Source organism: Rhinatrema bivittatum, chromosome 2 (genome assembly GCF_901001135.1).
Source record: "Rhinatrema bivittatum chromosome 2, aRhiBiv1.1, whole genome shotgun sequence".
Lineage (NCBI taxonomy): Eukaryota > Metazoa > Chordata > Amphibia > Gymnophiona > Rhinatrematidae > Rhinatrema > Rhinatrema bivittatum.
Window position 1 is genome coordinate 818,411,793 of NC_042616.1, and position 20,335 is coordinate 818,432,127.

At 50.1% G+C, this 20,335-nt stretch overlaps 1 protein-coding gene across 1 annotated transcript in view; it reads left to right on the top strand.

Annotated features, from left to right (window-relative positions):
• Positions 1 to 20,335, top strand: part of MROH1 (maestro heat like repeat family member 1) — a gene marked incomplete in the record, with an annotated part of 402,473 nt that overhangs the window by 2,658 nt on the left and 379,480 nt on the right. The window contains 2 exon segments of the mRNA XM_029592292.1: positions 15,345 to 15,386; positions 15,541 to 15,734. Coding sequence (XP_029448152.1) covers positions 15,713 to 15,734 — 22 coding nt within the window.

Sequence of the window (20,335 nt, forward strand, 5' to 3'; positions counted from 1 at the left end):
CACCCGAGGGGAGAGAGGAGGGAGACTCCTGGTAACATGCATCACCTGAGGGAGAGAGGAGGGAGAACCCTGGTAACATGCAACACCCGAGGGAGAGAGGAAGGAGACCCCTGATAACATGCAACACCCGAGGAAGAAAGGAAGGAGACCCCTACTAACATGCAGCACCCGAGGGAGAGAGGAAGGAGACCCCTAAGGTGCGATCCCTGAGGGAGAGAGGAAGGAGACCCCTAAGGTGCGATCCCTGATGGTGAGAGGAGGGAGACCCCTAAGGTGCGATCCCTGAGGGAGAGAGGAGGGAGACCCCTAAGGTGCGATCCCTGAGGGAGAGAGGAGGGGAGACCCCTGGTAACATGCAACACCCGAGGGAGAGAGGAGGGGAGACCCCTGGTAACATGCAACACCCGAGGGAGAGAGGAGGGGAGACCCCTGGTAACATGCAGCACCCGAGGGAGAGAGGAGGGAGACCCTGGTAACATGCATCACCCGAGGGAGAGAGGAGGGAGACTCCTGGTAACATGCATCACCTGAGGGAGAGAGGAGGGAGAACCCTGGTAACATGCAACACCCGAGGGAGAGAGGAAGGAGACCCCTGATAACATGCAACACCCGAGGAAGAAAGGAAGGAGACCCCTACTAACATGCAGCACCCGAGGGAGAGAGGAAGGAGACCCCTAAGGTGTGATCCCTGAGGGAGAGAGGAAGGAGACCCCTAAGGTGCGATCCCTGAGGGAGAGAGGAGGGAGACCCCTAAGGTGCGATCCCTGAGGGAGAGAGGAGGGAGACCCCTAAGGTGCGATCCCTGAGGGAGAGAGGAGGGAGACCCCTGGAAACATGCATCACCCGAGGGAGAGAGGAAGGAGACCCCTAAGGTGCGATCCCTGAGGGAGAGAGGAGGGGAGACCCCTGGTAACATGCAACACCCGAGGGAGAGAGGAAGGAGACCCCTAAGGTGCGATCCCTGATGGTGAGAGGAGGGAGACCCCTAAGGTGCGATCCCTGAGGGAGAGAGGAGGGAGACCCCTAAGGTGCGATCCCTGAGGGAGAGAGGAGGGAGACCCCTGGTAACATGCAACACCCGAGGGAGAGAGGAAGGAGACCCCTAAGTATCTTCACCAGCTGGAGTGAGCCTACGTGACATGACGGCTAATTCCCTTCCCTCAGGGCATCACCCCTTCTGATTCGGAGGTGGAATCAGTTGGGTCGCAGTTCTCACCAGTCCTCTCGCCATCAGATCACCAAGATCCCTCCTTGATCACATTCCTCTTCGTCTTCTTACTTATTTGATTTCTTTTCGGCGCTTCAGAGTGGATTACATTCTGGTACTGTAGGCATTTCCCTATCCCCATAGGGCTCACAATGTAAGTTGGATGTGTGTACCACAGTGGTTGGATGATGAAGAGTCTGCCGGGATGCTTTTTGACCCTTCTCCAGCCTTACCGAGCAGACCTCTCCTCCGGTGGTTCCTGGAGAAGATAGTGAATATATATAGTCATTATCTTCAGGAAGGAAGAGGATCCGAGAACAGATGTTTTTAGGCTGTTAGAGTTCATCTGGCCTCTTGCGGAATTTGCTTATGTCCTGGTCCATGGTGTTGGAGTCATTTTTTTGGTTCCTTTTGCTGAGAATGTATATATAGAGGTTAGGCTGTATGGATTCAGAGTATGGCATGTTCACTAGACACAAACTAGTTTGAAGGCCACAAGCCAACATCTGAGTGAACTCCTGTTTACTGTCTTGCACTGTGAAATGTTTACGAACAGTCAAGAGTATGTTTGTTTAGTTATTCCACTAAGTCTATGATGAGCACATTAGCAATTAACTTATACTAAAGCCTGAGAGAGAGAATGAAGGCTGCACAGCTCTGCCTGATATCTGATAATTCAGAGGGAGGGAATGCCGTTGCTTTCACAAGTGTTTGTAGTGTATAAGGAGAGAAAGCCCTGGACGAGATGGTATGGCTGATCCTTTGGAAATGTAAGCTTGTTATATCTATGTAGCAATTGTTATCTACCATTACTACTTCTGTGTAATCTGATTTTATTTGTTCTATCCTCCTATTGCTCAAACTCTCTTTCCTAAATACCTGGAACCGTGATGTACTGAATAAAAGTTTGTGTGTGGCTCTTTATTTGGGAATAAGCTCCTGGGTTCAAGCCCCCAGGTATAATCCCAGTAATTGTGTGTAGGGGATAAACTCCTGGGTTCAAGCCCCCAGGTATAATCCCAGTAATTGTGTGCAGGGGATAAACTCATGGGTTCAAGCTCCCAGGTATAATCCCAGTAATTGTGTGTAGGGGATAAACTCCTGGGTTCAAGCCCCCAGGTATAATCCCAGTAATTGTGTGTGGCTATTTGTATAGGGGATAAGCTCCTGGGTTCAAGCCCCCAGGTATAATCCCAGTAATTGTGTGTGGCTATTTGTGTAGGGGATAAACTCCTGGGTTCAAGCCCCCAGGTATAATCCCAGTAATTGTGGGTGGCTATTTGTATAGGGAATAAGCTCCTGGGTTCAAGCCCCCAGGTATAATCCCAGTTATTGTGTGTGGCTATTTGTCTAGGAGATAAGCTCCTGGGTTCAAGCCCCCAGGTATAGTCCCAGTAATTGCTTGTGGCTATTTGTGTTGGGAATTAGCTCCTAGGTTCAAGCCCCCGGTTATAATCCCAGTAATTGTGTCTGGCTAATAGTGTAGGGGATAAGCTCCTGGGTTCAAGCCCCCAGGTATAATCCCAGTAATTGTGTGTAGGGAATAAGATCCTGGGTACAAGCCCCCAGATATAATCCCAGTAATTGCTTGTGGCTATTTGTCTTGAGAATTAGCTCCTGGGTTCAAGCCCCCAGGTATAATCCCAGTAATTGGGTGCGGCTATTTATGTAAGGGATAAACTCCTGGGTCCAAGCCCCCAGTATTATCCCAGTAATTGTGTGTGACTATTTGTGTAGGGGATAGGATCCTGGGTTCAAGCTCCCAGGTATAATCCCAGTAATTGTGTGTGGCTCTTTGTGTAGGGGATAAGCTCCTGGGTCCAAGCCCCCAGGTATAATCCTAGTAATTTTGTGAAAGGGATAAGCCCCTGGGTTCAAGCCCCCAGGTATAATCCCAGTAATTGCGTGTGGCTATTTGTGCAGGGGATAAGCTCCTGTGATGAAGCCCCCAGGTATAATCCCAGTAATTGCGTGTGGCTATTTGTGCAGGGGATAAGCTCCTGTGATGAAGCCCCCAGGTATAATCCCAGTAATTGCGTGTGGCTATTTGTGCAGGGGATAAGCTCCTGGGTTCAAGCTCCCAGGTATAATCCCAGTAATTGTGTGTGGCTCTTTGTGTAGGGGATAAGCTCCTGGGTCCAAGCCCCCAGGTATAATCCTAGTAATTTTGTGAAAGGGATAAGCCCCTGGGTTCAAGCCCCCAGGTATAATCCCAGTAATTGCGTGTGGCTATTTGTGCAGGGGATAAGCCCCTGGGTTCAAGCCCCCAGGTATAATCCCAGTAATTGCGTGTGGCTATTTGTGCAGGGGATAAGCTCCTGTGATGAAGCCCCCAGGTATAATCCCAGTAATTGCGTGTGGCTATTTGTGCAGGGGATAAGCTCCTGTGATGAAGCCCCCAGGTATAATCCCAGTAATTGCGTGTGGCTATTTGTGCAGGGGATAAGCTCCTGGGTTCAAGCCCCCAGGTATAATCCCAGTAATTGTGTGTGGCTATTTGTGCAGGGGATAAGCTCCTGGGTTCAAGCCCCCAGGTATAGTCCCAGTAATTGCTTGTGGCTATTTGTCTTGAGAATTAGCTCCTGGGTTCAAGCCCCCAGGTATAATCCCAGTAATTGGGTGCGGCTATTTATGTAAGGGATAAACTCCTGGGTCCAAGCCCCCAGTATTATCCCAGTAATTGTGTGTGGATATTTGTGTAGGGGATAAGATCCTGGGTTCAAGCCTCCAGTATAATCCCAGTAATTGTGTGTGGCTATTTGTGTAGGGGATAAGATCCTGGGTTCAAGCCCCCAGTATTATCCCAGTAATTGTGTGTGGCTCTTTGTGTAGGGGATAAGCTCCTGGGTCCAAGCCCCCAGGTATAATCCCAGTAATTGTGTGTGGCTATTTGTGTAGGGGATAAGATCCTGGGTTCAAGCCCCCAGGTATAATCCCAGTAATTGTGTGTGGCTATTTGTGCAGGGGATAAGCTCCTGGGTTCAAGCCCCCAGGTATAATCCCAGTAATTGCGTGTGGCTATTTGTGCAGGGGATAAGTTCCTGGGTTCAAGCCCCCAGGTATAATCCCAGTAATTGTGTGGGGCTATTTGTGCAGGGGATAAGCTCCTGGCTTCAAGCCCCCAGTATTATCCCAGTAATTGTGTGTGGCTATTTGTGTAGGGGATAAGATCCTGGGTTCAAGCCTCCAGTATAATCCCAGTAATTGTGTGTGGCTATTTGTGTAGGGGATAAGATCCTGGGTTCAAGCCCCCAGTATTATCCCAGTAATTGTGTGTGGCTCTTTGTGTAGGGGATAAGCTCCTGGGTCCAAGCCCCCAGGTATAATCCCAGTAATTGTGTGTGGCTATTTGTGTAGGGGATAAGATCCTGGGTTCAAGCCCCCAGGTATAATCCCAGTAATTGTGTGTGGCTATTTGTGCAGGGGATAAGCTCCTGGGTTCAAGCCCCCAGGTATAATCCCAGTAATTGTGTGGGGCTATTTGTGCAGGGGATAAGCTCCTGGGTTCAAGCCCCCAGGTATAGTCCCAGTAATTGCTTGTGGCTATTTGTCTTGAGAATTAGCTCCTGGGTTCAAGCCCCCAGGTATAATCCCAGTAATTGGGTGCGGCTATTTATGTAAGGGATAAACTCCTGGGTCCAAGCCCCCAGTATTATCCCAGTAATTGTGTGTGGCTATTTGTGTAGGGGATAAGATCCTGGGTTCAAGCCCCCAGTATTATCCCAGTAATTGTGTGTGGCTCTTTGTGTAGGGGATAAGCTCCTGGGTCCAAGCCCCCAGGTATAATCCCAGTAATTGTGTGTGGCTATTTGTGCAGGGGATAAACTCCTGGGTTCAAGCCCCCAGATATAATCCTAGTACATGTGTGTGACTCTTTGTGTAGGGGATAAGACCCCGGGTTCAAGCCCCCAGGTATAGTCCCAGTAATTGCTTGTGGCTATTTGTCTTGAGAATTAGCTCCTGGGTTCAAGCCCCCAGGTATAATCCCAGTAATTGTGTGTGGCTATTTGTGCAGGGGATAAACTCCTGGGTTCAAGCCCCCAGGTATAATCCCAGTAATTGTGTGTGGCTCTTTGTGTAGGGGATAAGACCAGGGGTTCAAGCCCCCAGGTATAATCCCAGTAATTTTGTGTAGGGGATAAGCTCCTGGGTTCAAGCCCCCAGGTATAATCCTAGTAATTTTGTGTAGGGGATAAGATCCTGGGTTCAAGCCCCCAGGTATAATCCCAGTAATTGCTTGTGGCTATTTGTCTTGAGAATTAGCTCCTGGGTTCAAGCCCCCAGGTATAATCCCAGTAATTGGGTGCGGCTATTTATGTAAGGGATAAACTCCTGGGTCCAAGCCCCCAGTATTATCCCAGTAATTGTGTGTGGCTATTTGTGTAGGGGATAAGATCCTGGGTTCAAGCCCCCAGTATTATCCCAGTAATTGTGTGTGGCTCTTTGTGTAGGGGATAAGATCGTGGGTTCAAGCCCCCAGGTATAATCCCAGTAATTGGGTGCGGCTATTTATGTAAGGGATAAACTCCTGGGTCCAAGCCCCCAGTATTATCCCAGTAATTGTGTGTGGCTATTTGTGTAGGGGATAAGATCATGGGTTCAAGCCCCCAGTATTATCCCAGTAATTGTGTGTGGCTCTTTGTGTAGGGGATAAGATCGTGGGTTCAAGCCCCCAGGTATAATCCCAGTAATTGCTTGTGGCTATTTGTCTTGAGAATTAGCTCCTGGGTTCAAGCCCCCAGGTATAATCCCAGTAATTTTGTGTAGGGGATAAGCTCCTGGGTTCAAGCCCCCAGGTATAATCCTAGTAATTTTGTGTAGGGGATAAGATCCTGGGTTCAAGCCCCCAGGTATAATCCCAGTAATTGCTTGTGGCTATTTGTCTTGAGAATTAGCTCCTGGGTTCAAGCCCCCAGGTATAATCCCAGTAATTGGGTGCGGCTATTTATGTAAGGGATAAACTCCTGGGTCCAAGCCCCCAGTATTATCCCAGTAATTGTGTGTGGCTATTTGTGTAGGGGATAAGATCCTGGGTTCAAGCCCCCAGTATTATCCCAGTAATTGTGTGTGGCTCTTTGTGTAGGGGATAAGATCGTGGGTTCAAGCCCCCAGGTATAATCCCAGTAATTGGGTGCGGCTATTTATGTAAGGGATAAACTCCTGGGTCCAAGCCCCCAGTATTATCCCAGTAATTGTGTGTGGCTATTTGTGTAGGGGATAAGATCCTGGGTTCAAGCCCCCAGTATTATCCCAGTAATTGTGTGTGGCTCTTTGTGTAGGGGATAAGATCGTGGGTTCAAGCCCCCAGGTATAATCCCAGTAATTGGGTGCGGCTATTTATGTAAGGGATAAACTCCTGGGTCCAAGCCCCCAGTATTATCCCAGTAATTGTGTGTGACTATTTGTGTAGGGGATAGGATCCTGGGTTCAAGCTCCCAGGTATAATCCCAGTAATTGTGTGTGGCTCTTTGTGTAGGGGATAAGCTCCTGGGTCCAAGCCCCCAGGTATAATCCTAGTAATTTTGTGAAAGGGATAAGCCCCTGGGTTCAAGCCCCCAGGTATAATCCCAGTAATTGCGTGTGGCTATTTGTGCAGGGGATAAGCTCCTGTGATGAAGCCCCCAGGTATAATCCCAGTAATTGCGTGTGGCTATTTGTGCAGGGGATAAGCTCCTGGGTTCAAGCCCCCAGGTATAGTCCCAGTAATTGTGTGTAGGGAATAAGATCCTGGGTACAAGCCCCCAGGTATAATCCCAGTAATTGTGTGTGGCTATTTGTGCAGGGGATAAGCTCCTGGGTTCAAGCCCCCAGGTATAGTCCCAGTAATTGTGTGTAGGGAATAAGCTCCTGGGTTCAAGCCCCCAGGTATAGTCCCAGTAATTGTGTGTAGGGAATAAGATCCTGGGTACAAGCCCCCAGGTATAATCCCAGTAATTGCGTGTGGCTATTTGTGCAGGGGATAAGCTCCTGGGTTCAAGCCCCCAGGTATAGTCCCAGTAATTGCTTGTGGCTATTTGTCTTGAGAATTAGCTCCTGGGTTCAAGCCCCCAGGTATAATCCCAGTAATTGGGTGCGGCTATTTATGTAAGGGATAAACTCCTGGGTCCAAGCCCCCAGTATTATCCCAGTAATTGTGTGTGGCTATTTGTGTAGGGGATAAGATCCTGGGTTCAAGCCCCCAGTATTATCCCAGTAATTGTGTGTGGCTATTTGTGTAGGGGATAAGCCCCTGGGTTCAAGCCCCCAGGTATAATCCTAGTAATTTTGTATAGGGGATAAGATCGTGGGTTCAAGCCTCCAGGTATAATCCCAGTAAGTGTGTGTGGCTCTTTGTGTAGGGGATAAACTCCTGGGTTCAAGTCCCAGGTATAATCCCTATATCTAACCTTCCCTACATATCCAAAATTATGGAAAATTAGTCAGCTCCCAGCTTTCCGACTATCTGGAAGATCATAACATCCTCCACCCTTCTCAATTCGGCTTCCGTAAGGTTTGCAACATGGAAGGCCTCTTACTCTCACTCACTGACACCCTCCTCAAGGGCATGGACCACGGAAAATCCTTTATCCTGGCCCTCCTTGACGTATCGTCAGCCTTTGACACTATCAGTCATAAAATCCTCCTCACCCGCCTAACTGAGATTGGCATCTCAGGCACCGCCCTCCACTTGTTCTCCTCTTACCTCAACAATAGAGGCTACGCGGTGAGAATTGCAAATTCCGACTCATCGCTCATTCCCCCTTGCACAAGGCTTGCCTCAGGGCTCCTCCCTATCCTCCACACTCTTTATTTATATACCTGCTACCCCTCTGCATCTCCTCTCCGACCTTGCTGACGACGTCCAAATCCTCCTCCCCATTCAAGAGTCTCTCACCCAATCCCTCAAGTTTTGGGAAACTTGCCTCGCCGCCATTAACACCCTCCTGTCCAACCTCCAGCTTGCTTTAAACTCCTCTAAAACCGAACTCCTCCTCATGTCGAATCACCCGGAACACCTGCCCCACACGGCTTGCGACCTCCCCCTCCCCTCGTGTGCTCTTCCCTGCTTCGTGCGAGATCTCGGTGTCTCCCTAGACCAACAACTACACTTCAAAAACCACATCAACACGATGATAAAGGGAGGTTTGTACAAGCTCCACATCCTCCAAAAAAAACCTCCAACCTCTGCTGCACGCTCAAGACCTCCGCCCAGTCCTACGAGCGAGAATGCTTTAAAAAATGGATCACTGCAATTCCTTACTTCTAGGCCTCCACTACTCGACAGTTATACCCCTGCAAATGTTACAGAACGCCATGGCCCGAATCCTCTCAAACGTCCGCAAAGCCGAGCCCGTCGCCCCCATTCTTACAGAGCGCCATTGGCTTCCCATCTCCTCCCGCATCAGATACAAAACCCTCACCATTATTCACAACTCCCTGCACAACCACAATCGCTCCTGGCTCGTAGAGCCGCTCCGCTTCCGATCCTCCACTCGTCCTACCGGAACCGCTCTCACAGGGACCCTCTACACCCCCCACCCTTAAAATCACACACCACACTTCCACCAGAGGAAGAGCCCTGTCCATCGCAGGCCCCACCCTCTGGATCCCCACCTGAGCTCCGAGCAGAACCTTGCACCCGGAAACTTAGGAAAAGGGGTCAAGACGAGGCTCTTCAAACTGCCCTACCCTGACTCGGATCCCACCTAGTGCCCCCGCTCCCTCTCTTTATCCTACACTCACCTCCCCTTTCCTCCTTACCTGTAACCTGTCTTGTCGCCCCCTCCCCCCGCTCCCTCTCTTTATCCTACACTCGCCTCCCCTTTCCTCCTTACCTGTAACCTGTCTTGTCACCCCCTCCCCTCCCCCCGCTCCCTCTCTTTATCCTACACTCGCCTCCCCTTTCCTCCTTACCTGTAACCTGTCTTGTCACCCCCCTCCTCTCCCCCTGCTCCCTATCTTTATCCTACACTCGCCTCCCCTTTCCTCCTTACCTGTAACCTGTCTTGTCACCCCCTCCCCTCCCCCCGCTCCCTCTCTTTATCCTACACTCGCCTCCCCTTTCCTCCTTACCTGTAACCTGTCTTGTCGCCCCCTCCCCTCCCCCCGCTCCCTCTCTTTATCCTACACTCGCCTCCCCTTTCCTCCTTACCTGTAACCTGTCTTGTCGCCCCCTCCCCTCCCCCCGCTCCCTCTCTTTATCCTACACTCGCCTCCCCTTTCCTCCTTACCTGTAACCTGTCTTGTCGCCCCCTCCCCTCCTCCTGCTCCCTCTCTTTATCCTACACTCGCCTCCCCTTTCCTCCTTACCTGTAACCTGTCTTGTCGCCCCCTCCCCTCCCCCTGCTCCCTCTCTTTATCCTACACTCACCTCCCCTTTCCTCCTTACCTGTAACCTGTCTTGTCGCCCCCCTCCTCTCCCCCTGCTCCCTCTCTTTATCCTACACTCGCCTCCCCTTTCCTCCTTACCTGTAACCTGTCTTGTCACCCCCTCCCCTCCCCCCGCTCCCTCTCTTTATCCTACACTCGCCTCCCCTTTCCTCCTTACCTGTAACCTGTCTTGTCACCCCCTCCCCTCCCCCCCGCTCCCTATCTTTATCCTACACTCGCCTCCCCTTTCCTCCTTACCTGTAACCTGTCTTGTCACCCCCTCCCCCTGCTCCCTCTCTTTATCCTACACTCGCCTCCCCTTTCCTCCTTACCTGTAACCTGTCTTGTCACCCCCTCCCCTCCCCCCCACTCCCTATCTTTATCCTACACTCGCCTCCCCTTTCCTCCTTACCTGTAACCTGTCTTGTCGCCCCCCTCCCCTCCCCCTGCTCCCTATCTTTATCCTACACTCGCCTCCCCTTCCTCCTTACCTGTAACCTGTCTTGTCGCCCCCTCCCCTCCCCCTGCTCCCTCTCTTTATCCTACACTCGCCTCCCCTTTCCTCCTTACCTGTAACCTGTCTTGTCACCCCCCTCCCCCCCCCCCCGCTCCCTCTCTTTATCCTACACTCGCCTCCCCTTTCCTCCTTACCTGTAACCTGTCTTGTCACCCCCTCCCCTCCCCCCGCTCCCTATCTTTATCCTACACTCGCCTCCCCTTTCCTCCTTACCTGTAACCTGTCTTGTCACCCCCCTCCCCTCCCCCCGCTCCCTCTCTTTATCCTACACTCGCCTCCCCTTTCCTCCTTACCTGTAACCTGTCTTGTCACCCCCTCCCCCCGCTCCCTCTCTTTATCCTACACTCGCCTCCCCTTTCCTCCTTACCTGTAACCTGCCTTGTCGCCCCCTCCCCTCCTCCTGCTCCCTCTCTTTATCCTACACTCGCCTCCCCTTTCCTCCTTACCTGTAACCTGTCTTGTCGCCCCCTCCCCTCCTCCTGCTCCCTATCTTTATCCTACACTCACCTCCCCTTTCCTCCTTACCTGTAACCTGTCTTGTCGCCCCCTCCCCTCCCCCTGCTCCCTCTCTTTATCCTACACTCGCCTCCCCTTTCCTCCTTACCTGTAACCTGTCTTGTCGCCCCCTCCTCTCCCCCTGCTCCCTATCTTTATCCTACACTCGCCTCCCCTTTCCTCCTTACCTGTAACCTGTCTTGTCGCCCCCTCCTCTCCCCCTGCTCCCTATCTTTATCCTACACTCGCCTCCCCTTTCCTCCTTACCTGTAACCTGTCTTGTCACCCCCTCCCCCTGCTCCCTCTCTTTATCCTACACTCGCCTCCCCTTTCCTCCTACCTGTAACCTGTCTTGTCACCCCCTCCCCCTGCTCCCTCTCTTTATCCTACACTCGCCTCCCCTTTCCTCCTTACCTGTAACCTGTCTTGTCACCCCCTCCCCCTCCCCCCCCGCTCCCTCTCTTTATCCTACACTCGCCTCCCCTTTCCTCCTTACCTGTAACCTGTCTTGTCACCCTCTCCTCTCCCCCGCTCCCTCTCTTTATCCTACACTCGCCTCCCCTTTCCTCCTTACCTGTAACCTGTCTTGTCGCCCCCTCCTCTCCCCCTGCTCCCTCTCTTTATCCTACACTCGCCTCCCCTTTCCTCCTTACCTGTAACCCTGTCTTGTCGCCCCCTCCCCCTCCCCTCCCCCCGCTCCCTATCTTTATCCTACACTCGCCTCCCCTTTCCTCCTTACCTGTAACCTGTCTTGTCACCCCCTCCCCCTGCTCCCTCTCTTTATCCTACACTCGCCCCCCCCTTCCTCCTTACCTGTACCTGTCTTGTCCCCCCCCTCCTCTCCCCCTGCTCCCTCTCTTTATCCTACACTCGCCTCCCCTTTCCTCCTTACCTGTAACCTGTCTTGTCACCCCCTCCCCTCCCCCTGCTCCCTCTCTTTATCCTACACTCGCCTCCCCTTTCCTCCTTACCTGTAACCTGTCTTGTCACCCCCTCCCCTCCCCCTGCTCCCTCTCTTTATCCTACACTCGCCTCCCCTTTCCTCCTTACCTGTAACCTGTCTTGTCACCCCCTCCCCTCCCCCCCGCTCCCCTCTCTTATCCTACACTCGCCTCCCCTTTCCTCCTTACCTGTAACCTGTCTTGTCGCCCCCTCCTCTCCCCCTGCTCCCTATCTTTATCCTACACTCGCCTCCCCTTTCCTCCTTACCTGTAACCTGTCTTGTCACCCCCTCCCCTCCTCCTGTTCCTAGACCACTTACCTTATGGATAGGAATATTGTAAATAGCTTTGGTTTAGTGCTATGGGTGGATTATACACAGTTCTTGTATAGAGATGGTAGATACCGGTGTATATATATATATTTTTTCCTTTTTTGAACGTATAATTTGTGATGTTATTTATAATATTTTTCGGTTGTTCTTCCACTTCTGTACCTTGCTCAGCATCAGGTACTGTTCCTATATTTTCTCTCTGTCCGGGTTATTTTTCCCCTCCCTGCGCTCACTCCTTTTATCTTCCCCCCTGGTTTTTTGTATTTCCCCCCCTTTATCAGTTATACTGTAAACCGGCAGGATGTACCCACGAATATCGGCATAAACAAAAAGCTAATAAATAAATAAACCCCAGTAATTGTGTGTGGCTATCTGTGTAGGGGATAAACCAGTGGTCCCCAAACCTGTCCTGGAGGGCCACCAGCCAGTCGGGTTTTCGGGATCTCCTCAATGAATATGCATGAGAGAAAATTTGCATGCACTGCCTCCATAACATGCAAATTTTCTCTCATGCATATTCATTGTGGAGATCCCAAAAACCCCACTGGCTGGTGGCCCTCCAGGACAGGTTTGGGGACCACTGGGATAAACCCTCAGGTAGCCCCCAAGTCAGACCTCTGTGAGATTCGCCCCCTCCGCAGGTCAGAATTACCAGCGTGCAGGGTCTGAACCCGTAGCACATGGTCTTTTAAAGGACCTGCAAACGAGCGTGTATCGCACCCCTACATCTTGCCTGCCCGCGGCGCGCAAGGTTCACTTAGAGTAGAGAGCCCAGGCCTCTCCTGGGGTTTGGAGCAGTCCTGCTGCCTCACAAACACACAAGGTTCCCCATTAGCCCATTAACTTATCTTTCAATATGTGGGACCACTGCTCATCCAGCACAAAACAACACTTCTGTAGGCTGATGACAAGCTCCAGGTCCAAGTTGCTCCACAGTTTTTTAGATTTTTGTAAATCTTTGCAGGTAAAACGTCTTTTGTTATTGCATAACTACTTAGCTGTGGTTAGTGATGTCCTTACAGAGAGCTGAGCTGCATTAAAATCTGCATCAAGGGTCTTCTCTCTCTCTATTCAGCCTGGCGTAGGATTAGAAATAAAAGGGGAAGGAGAAGACCACAGACCAGGATCTGGGAGAGGGAAGCGCATTGTCTTCTCTACCAATGCCGCCTCTTCTTTGGTTAGAGGGGGTTTTTCTTATTGTGTGGGGCTCTGGGGTCCTAGATTAGATTTCAGGAGGGGATGGGTGAGACCGCTCCTTGAATACTGTGTGCAGGTCTGCTCGCCGCTTCTCAAAAAGGATATAATTGCGATGGAGAAGGTACAGAGAAGGGCAACCAAAATGATAAAGGGGATGGAACAACTCCCCTATGAGGAAAGACTAAAGAGGTTAGGACTTTTCAGCTTGGAGAAGACACGGCTGAGGGGGGATATGATGGAGGTCTTTAAAATCATGAAAGGACTTGAACGAGTTAATGTGAATCGGTTATTTACTCTCTCAGATAATGGAAGGACCAGGGGGCACTCCATGAAGTTAGCAAGTAGCACATTTAAAACAAATCAAAATTCTTTTTTACTCTGTGTACAGTTAAGCTCTGGAATTCATTGCCAGAGGATGTGGTTTGTGTAACTGGGTTTTAAAAAAGGTTTGGATAAGTTCCTGGAGGAGAAGTCTATAAACTGCTTTTAATCAGTAAGCAAAACTAGCTTGGGATCTGTCTGTTTGGGTAATTGCCAGGTTCTTATGGCCTGGATCGGCCACTGTTGGAAACAGGATGCTGGGCTTGATGGACCCTTGGTCTGACCCAGCATGGCACGTTCTTATGTTCTGCCTCACGCACTTTGCGGACCCTGGAGGTGCTGATATATTATTGTAGGAGACACGTTGGGTGCAGTTTGATATGCGAGTCATTCTCTAGGGCAGAGCTTTCCAAACTGTGTGTCGGGACACGTTAGTGTGTCGCCTGCAGTGTGCAGGTGTGTCGCGCAAGCCCTGTCAACTCTGATGCAAGTTTGGGCTTTTTTTTTTCTAGAGATTCACTTTTTTTTTTCAGTTTATGGGTTGCTTATTATTGGGTGATTTTTGCTGTCAATCGCGTTTTTTTGGGGGGCTTGGTGGGTGGAACGAGCCCAGCCATCCTTGCATTGGCTACTGCTGCCAATGAGGCCTGGCCATGAGGAGTACTGACTGCAAGCAGCAGTGTCTGGTGATCATGGAAGGGAGTGAAGCACTTAACTGGCAACAATCAAAAAGACGAGGTACATGAGTGTGGGGGCCAGACATGTGCTGGGGGGAGAGAGATGAGTGAGTGGGGGGCAGATGTGCTGGGGGGACAGACATGTGTTTGAGGGGGAGAGATATGAGTGTGTGGGGGCCAGACATGTGCTGGGGGGAGGAGAGAGATGAGTGTGTGGGGGACAGACAATTTGTTTTATTATTGTTTCTCATAAATGATAACAATAACATGAATCTTGGAATATATATTTTTAATATAAATTTAAGGTTTTCATGAGATAGGTTGTGTCGTGAAACATTTTATTTATGTATATATTTAAGGAAACATACATAAATTGTCGAAATATGTTTCGTTCGTTTAACCTTTAACCTCTGGTTTACTAGTAGACTGAATTACTGTGTCCCGAAATTATGTTTGTCTAAAAAGTGTGTCACCAACATGAAAAGTTTGGAAAGCTCTGCTCTAGGGGGTCCTGGAGTTGATTTTGGGTGGATTTGGTTTATTGCTGTGTAGATTTGGGAGAGAGGGGGGGCGGGTGCTACTTTATTACTGTATGTCACGCTCTGGGGGGGGGGGTTTCTTACCCTGCCACATTCTGGGGGAGCCTGTGTTTCATTACTGTCAGGCTGGGCCATGGTGGGAAGCTGCTTCCTGCTTGGGCTTGGGTGGATTTGGTTTATTGCTGTGTAGATTTGGGAGAGAGGGGGGGCGGGTGTTACTTTATTACTGTATGTCACGCTCTGGGGGGGGGGGTTTCTTACCCTGCCACATTCTGGGGGAGCCTGTGTTTCATTACTGTCAGGCTGGGCAATGGTGGGAAGCTGCTTCCTGCTTGGGCTTGGGTGGATTTGGTTTATTGCTGTGTAGATTTGGGAGGGGGGGCGGGTGCTACTTTATTACTGTATGTCACGCTCTGGGGGGGGGGGGGTTTCTTACCCTGCCACATTCTGGGGGAGCCTGTGTTTCATTACTGTCAGGCTGGGCCATGGTGGGAAGCTGCTTCCTGCTTGGGCTTGGGTGGATTTGGTTTATTGCCGTGTAGATTTGGGAGAGAGGGGGGGCGGGTGCTACTTTATTACTGTATGTCACGCTCTGGGGGGGTGGGTTTCTTACCCTGCCACATTCTGGGGGAGCCTGTGTTTCATTACTGTCTGGCTGGGCCATGGGGAGAAGCTGCTTCCTGCTTGGGCTCCTGCAGGTGTCATGTGACGGAGGTCATGTGCTCAGGGCTGCTTGTGCAAGCCTCTGAATTCTTTCTCTTCCTTGCAGCGCTGCAGATGAAGCCTGCCACCCGAGCCTTTTACTGCCCCGGTAAGTTGTTTCTTTTTCTGCATTTGGTGCTGCCCGGTTGGAAGTGGAGGGAGTGTGCGGGTGTGGGCAGGAAGGAGTCTGCTGCAGGGGGACCCAGGAAGGTGTTGCAAGCCGCTGAAGGAGATTTCTCTCTCTTCCTCTCTGATTCTGTTAGGCACACGTGGACTCCAGGGGCTTCCTTCTCGGTCCAGCCCAGTCCCATCCTTCAGAGAGGAGGGCAGGAAGCGATAAGACAGCTGGACCTGGCCTGATTCACCACCCTGGCCAAGGCTGGGGAAAAAGATTCAGACTCTTCGGGCCGGGAAAAAGGAAGCGGAGGATCCAGGATGGCGAGTTCAAGGGTGAAAAGTGAGTGCCACCTCTTTCCTTCCGGGCAGAGTTTGCGTGCAAGGCAGAGCCCGCCCCACGCGTGCAGATGGAGAGGGGGCCCAGGTGGTGCTTTCTCGCTCCCTGTGCATTGCACAACGTGAGCCAAATCACTGAAGGCCTCCTGAAGACTCCTTTTTTTGGCATTACTTTGCTTTCTCTGCATTTTGGAAGCGGTGACTTCAGTTTTGCTTTGCTAGCTCGCTGCACGGGTGGGGAGGTCTGGATAATCTGCCTGCTGTTGTTTCATTTGTCTCTCTAAAGCTCGCTGTGATGTAGAAGTGCACAGGCAGCACATCCCAGGCTACAGAGAGCCCCAGCACATGACACCCACTGCCCTGCGTTCTATGGCTGTGCCCTCCCTCCCCCAGAATAATGACTCATCCGTCAGCCTTCTTCCCACGGGGAGGGGGCAGGATAGTCACAACACTTTGGGCAGATATCTGCTCCTCTCTGTTTGACAGTAAGTCAAGCCTCCCTCCCCCACCACACCAGAAACAAAATGAAATCTTAAAAACAAAGCATTTTGGTCAATTAGAAGTCCATTACCTGCTATTAATGAGGCTGACTTAGGGAATAGCCACTGCTATTAATTGCATCAGTAGCATGGGATCTTCTTAGTGTTTGGGTAATTGCCAGGTTCTTATGGCCTGGATTGTCCACTGTTGGAAACAGGATGCTGGGCTTGATGGACCCTTGGTCTGACCCAGTATGGCATGGTCTTATGTTCTTATGTTCTCCCTCTCACCCCTCACCTCTCTCTCCCTCTCACCCCTCACCTCTGTCACCCCATCACCCCCCTCTGTCACCCCATCACCCCTCTCTGTCACCTCCTCACTCCTCTCTCTCACCTCCTCACCCCTCTCTCTCCCTCTCACCTCCCTCTCTCTCCCTCGCTTGCTCAAACCCCCTCCCTCTCCCTCGCTCAAATCCCCTCCCTCTCCGACACAACTCTCACACACTCAGCTCTCTCACACTCACACGTCTCACATTCATAAGAACATGCCATACTGGGTCAGACCAAGGGTCCATCAAGCACAGCATCCTGTTTCCAACAGTGGCCAATCCAGGCTGCGAGTACTGGCAAGTACCCAAACAGTAAGTAGATCCCATGATACTGATGCCAGTAATAGCAGTGGCTATGTCCTAAGCCAGTTTGATTAATAGCCATTAATGGACTTCTCCTCCAAGAACTTATCCAAACCTTTTGTAAACCCAGCTACACTAACTGCACTAACCACATCCTCTGGCAACAAATTCCAGAGCTTAATTGTGCGTTGAGTAAAAAAAATGTTCTCTGTTTAGTTTTAAATGTGCTACATGCTAACTTCATGGAGTGCCCCCTAGTCTTTCTATTATCTGAAAGAGTAAATAACCGATTCACATCTACCCGTTCTAGACCTCTCATGATTTTAAACACCTCTATCATATCCCCCCTCAGTCGTCTCTTCTCCAAGCTGAAAAGTCCTAACCTCTTCAGTCTTTCCTCATAGGGGAGCTGTTCCATTCCCCTTATCATTTTGGTTGCCCTTCTCTATACCTTCTCCATCGCAATTATATCTTTTTTGAGATGCGGCGACCAGAATTGTACACAATATTCAAGGTGCGGTCTCACCATGGAGCGATACAGAAGCATTATGACATTTTCCGTTTTATTCATCATTCCCTTTCTAATAATTCCCAACATTCTGTTTGCTTTTTTGACTGCCGCAGCACACTGAGCCGACGATTTCAATGTGTTATCCACTATGACGCCTAGATCTCTTTCTTGGGTTGTAGCACCTAATATGGAACCCAACATTGTGTAATTATAGCATGGGTTATTTTTCCCTATATGCATCACCTTGCACTTGTCCACATTAAATTTCATCTGCCATTTGGATGCCCAATTTTACAGTGTCACAAGGTCTTCCTGCAATTTATCACAATCTGCTTGTGATTTAACTACTCTGAACAATTTTGTGTCATCTGCAAATTTGATTATCTCACTCGTCATATTTCTTTTCAAATCATTTATAAATATATTGAACAGTGAGGGTCCCAATACAGATCCCTGAGGCACTCCACTGTCCACTCCCTTCCACTGAGAAAATTGCCCATTTAATCCTACTCTCTGTTTCCTGTCTTTTAGCCAGTTTGCAATCCACGAAAGGACATCGCCACCTATCCCATGACTTTTTACTTTTCCTAGAAGCCTCTCATGAGGAACTTTGTCAAACGCCTTCTGAAAATCCAAGTATACTACATCTACCGGTTCACCTTTATCCACATGTTTATTAACCCCTTCAAAAAAGTGAAGCAGATTTGTGAGGCAAGACTTGCCCTGGGTAAAGCCATGCTGACTTTGTTCCATTAAACCATGTCTTTCTATATGTTCTATGATTTTGATCTTGAGAATAGTTTCCACTGTTTTTCCCAGCATTGAAGTCAGGATAACCGGTCTGTAGTTTCCTGGATCGCCCCTGGAGCCCTTTTTAAATATTGGGGTTACGTTCCCTGTATGTACCCAGATCAGTCCAGACCCCTGGGTTTATGCATCCCTACCTGCAGATGGAGGCAGAGGACAAAACCTTGAGACCCTGCTACATATCCGAGAGTGCCACATGCATTCCCTTTCTGTCTCCAGCAGATGGAGGAGGTGTAAATCCTTCAGTCTGGGGAATAAAAAAAAAAAAAAAAGTAAAGGCAAAACAGGGATTTCCGGGTTTCTCCCTGAAGGTCGTTAGGTCCTGGTGGGGCCATCCTTTCAGGTGGAGGTTGGAAATCCCTGGTTCCCTATACGTACCCGGATCAGTCCAGCCCTCAGTGAGCCTCCTTTCCAGCAGGTGGAGTCAGAGAAATACTAAATCGCTCTGGACTGATCCGTGGTACTACTGGAATGAAAATTAAAAGGTAAGAAACTAATTTTCCTTTCTGCCTGGATTCTTGGTCCGCTGAGGGAGGAGATAACTGGTGGGGCCCCTTCTCTCTCCTCCCTCCCTCAGGTGGACAGTCACAGCCAGAGCCACAAGTATGAAGTTTAAAAAAAAACAAAGTTAGTCCGCCTCTCTGTTTTTTTGTTTTTTGCTGTTGGTGTCCTTCGGGTATTTGGCTCCGGGGCCTCCTGCACGGTCCTCGGGGCACGCTCGAGGTTGGCTTCCCGTGACGCGGTCTGCTAGGAGCGGCATTTTGTGTATAAAAACAAAACGCTGCTAAGGCTTCTTGTTGCACTGAGGGCAGTGCGCAGCGTGTGGGGAGGTGCGCGCCTCTCCCTCGCCAGCAATTGCTCCCGCTGTGTCTCCGGGGGGGGGGACACAGCGTGGGGAGCCGAGCAGCCCGATAGTGCCTTCCCGATTTCGGCAGGAAAGGCAGCCGTTTTGTCGTCTTTTGGCGCTGCGACTGACCAGGCCCGCAAAGATTCTGCCCTGCCCCCACCGCTGCTGCCGGCAGATTGAAGGTCCTTGTGGGGGGGGGGGGGGGATTTGGAACAACTTGTGAAGTTTCTCGGAGAGACTAAAGGGCATTTTATTTATTTAGAGATTCTTATATACCGCGGTACGTATAGATATACATCACCTCGGTTTACAGTAAACATTAATTTTAGCAACAGGCTTTACATTAAACAGTTTATGCAATAAGCAAACAGTAACGTAAATAAAAGTTAGTAACAACTTTACATATAACAGTTTATAGTGTATGTAAACAATTCGCAGCTTAAGGCTTTCCAAAAATAATGTTTAAACATGGGAAGGATGGGGAAAGGGGAACAGTGGGATTATCAATGGAAAACAAACATAGGGAGTGGGAAGAACAGGATCAAAACATGGATCAGGTGAGAAATAATACAATAACACTAAATTCTAAAGTTAGTCCTTGATCATTGATAGAAAGCCTGTTCAAACAGCCAGGTTTTGAGGTTTTGTTTGAAAGTTTTGTGGCAGGCTTCGAGACGCAGGTCCAAGGGCATGTTGTTCCAGATGTTAATACCAGCAATAGAGAAAGACCGTTCTCTGGTGGAAACGTGTTTGAGCGAATGAGAGGTTAGTTTGGCTTGGTGGATATTTCTTATTGTTATTCGGCTTGTGCTGGAGGACAAGCCGAAAGTCGGCAGAGGTTTCTCTTTGGCACGGGCTCATTTCCGGTCCAGCCGGCATCCCCGGCAGTGTCGTCCTTCAGGAGGAGGTCAGAGACCAGGTGCCGGGAGGCAGCACTCGTGGGATCAGTCCTTTCGAGGCCGCAGACCAGTCAGAAGTGCTTCTGGTCAGGGAGCCTCTGGTTCCAAGTCCTCCCAATGAAACGAGGCCGGCCCACTCTTCCGTTCTGAGAATCGGAGGTCAGTTAACATACTTTCTCGAGGAGTGGGCCAAGATCATGTTGAATCAGTGGATCCTAAGTGTGATAGAACACGGTTACGCTTTAGAATTTTCTCAGCCGCTAAAAGATTTATTCATAAAGTTCCCTTGCACTTACAAGCAGAAAAGGTGGGTATTTCGAGACACTGTCAATCGTCTGTCTGTTGGGGTCCATCATAAGAACATAAGAACATGCCATACTGGGTCAGACCAAGGGTCCATCAAGCCCAGCATCCTGTTTCCAACAGTGGC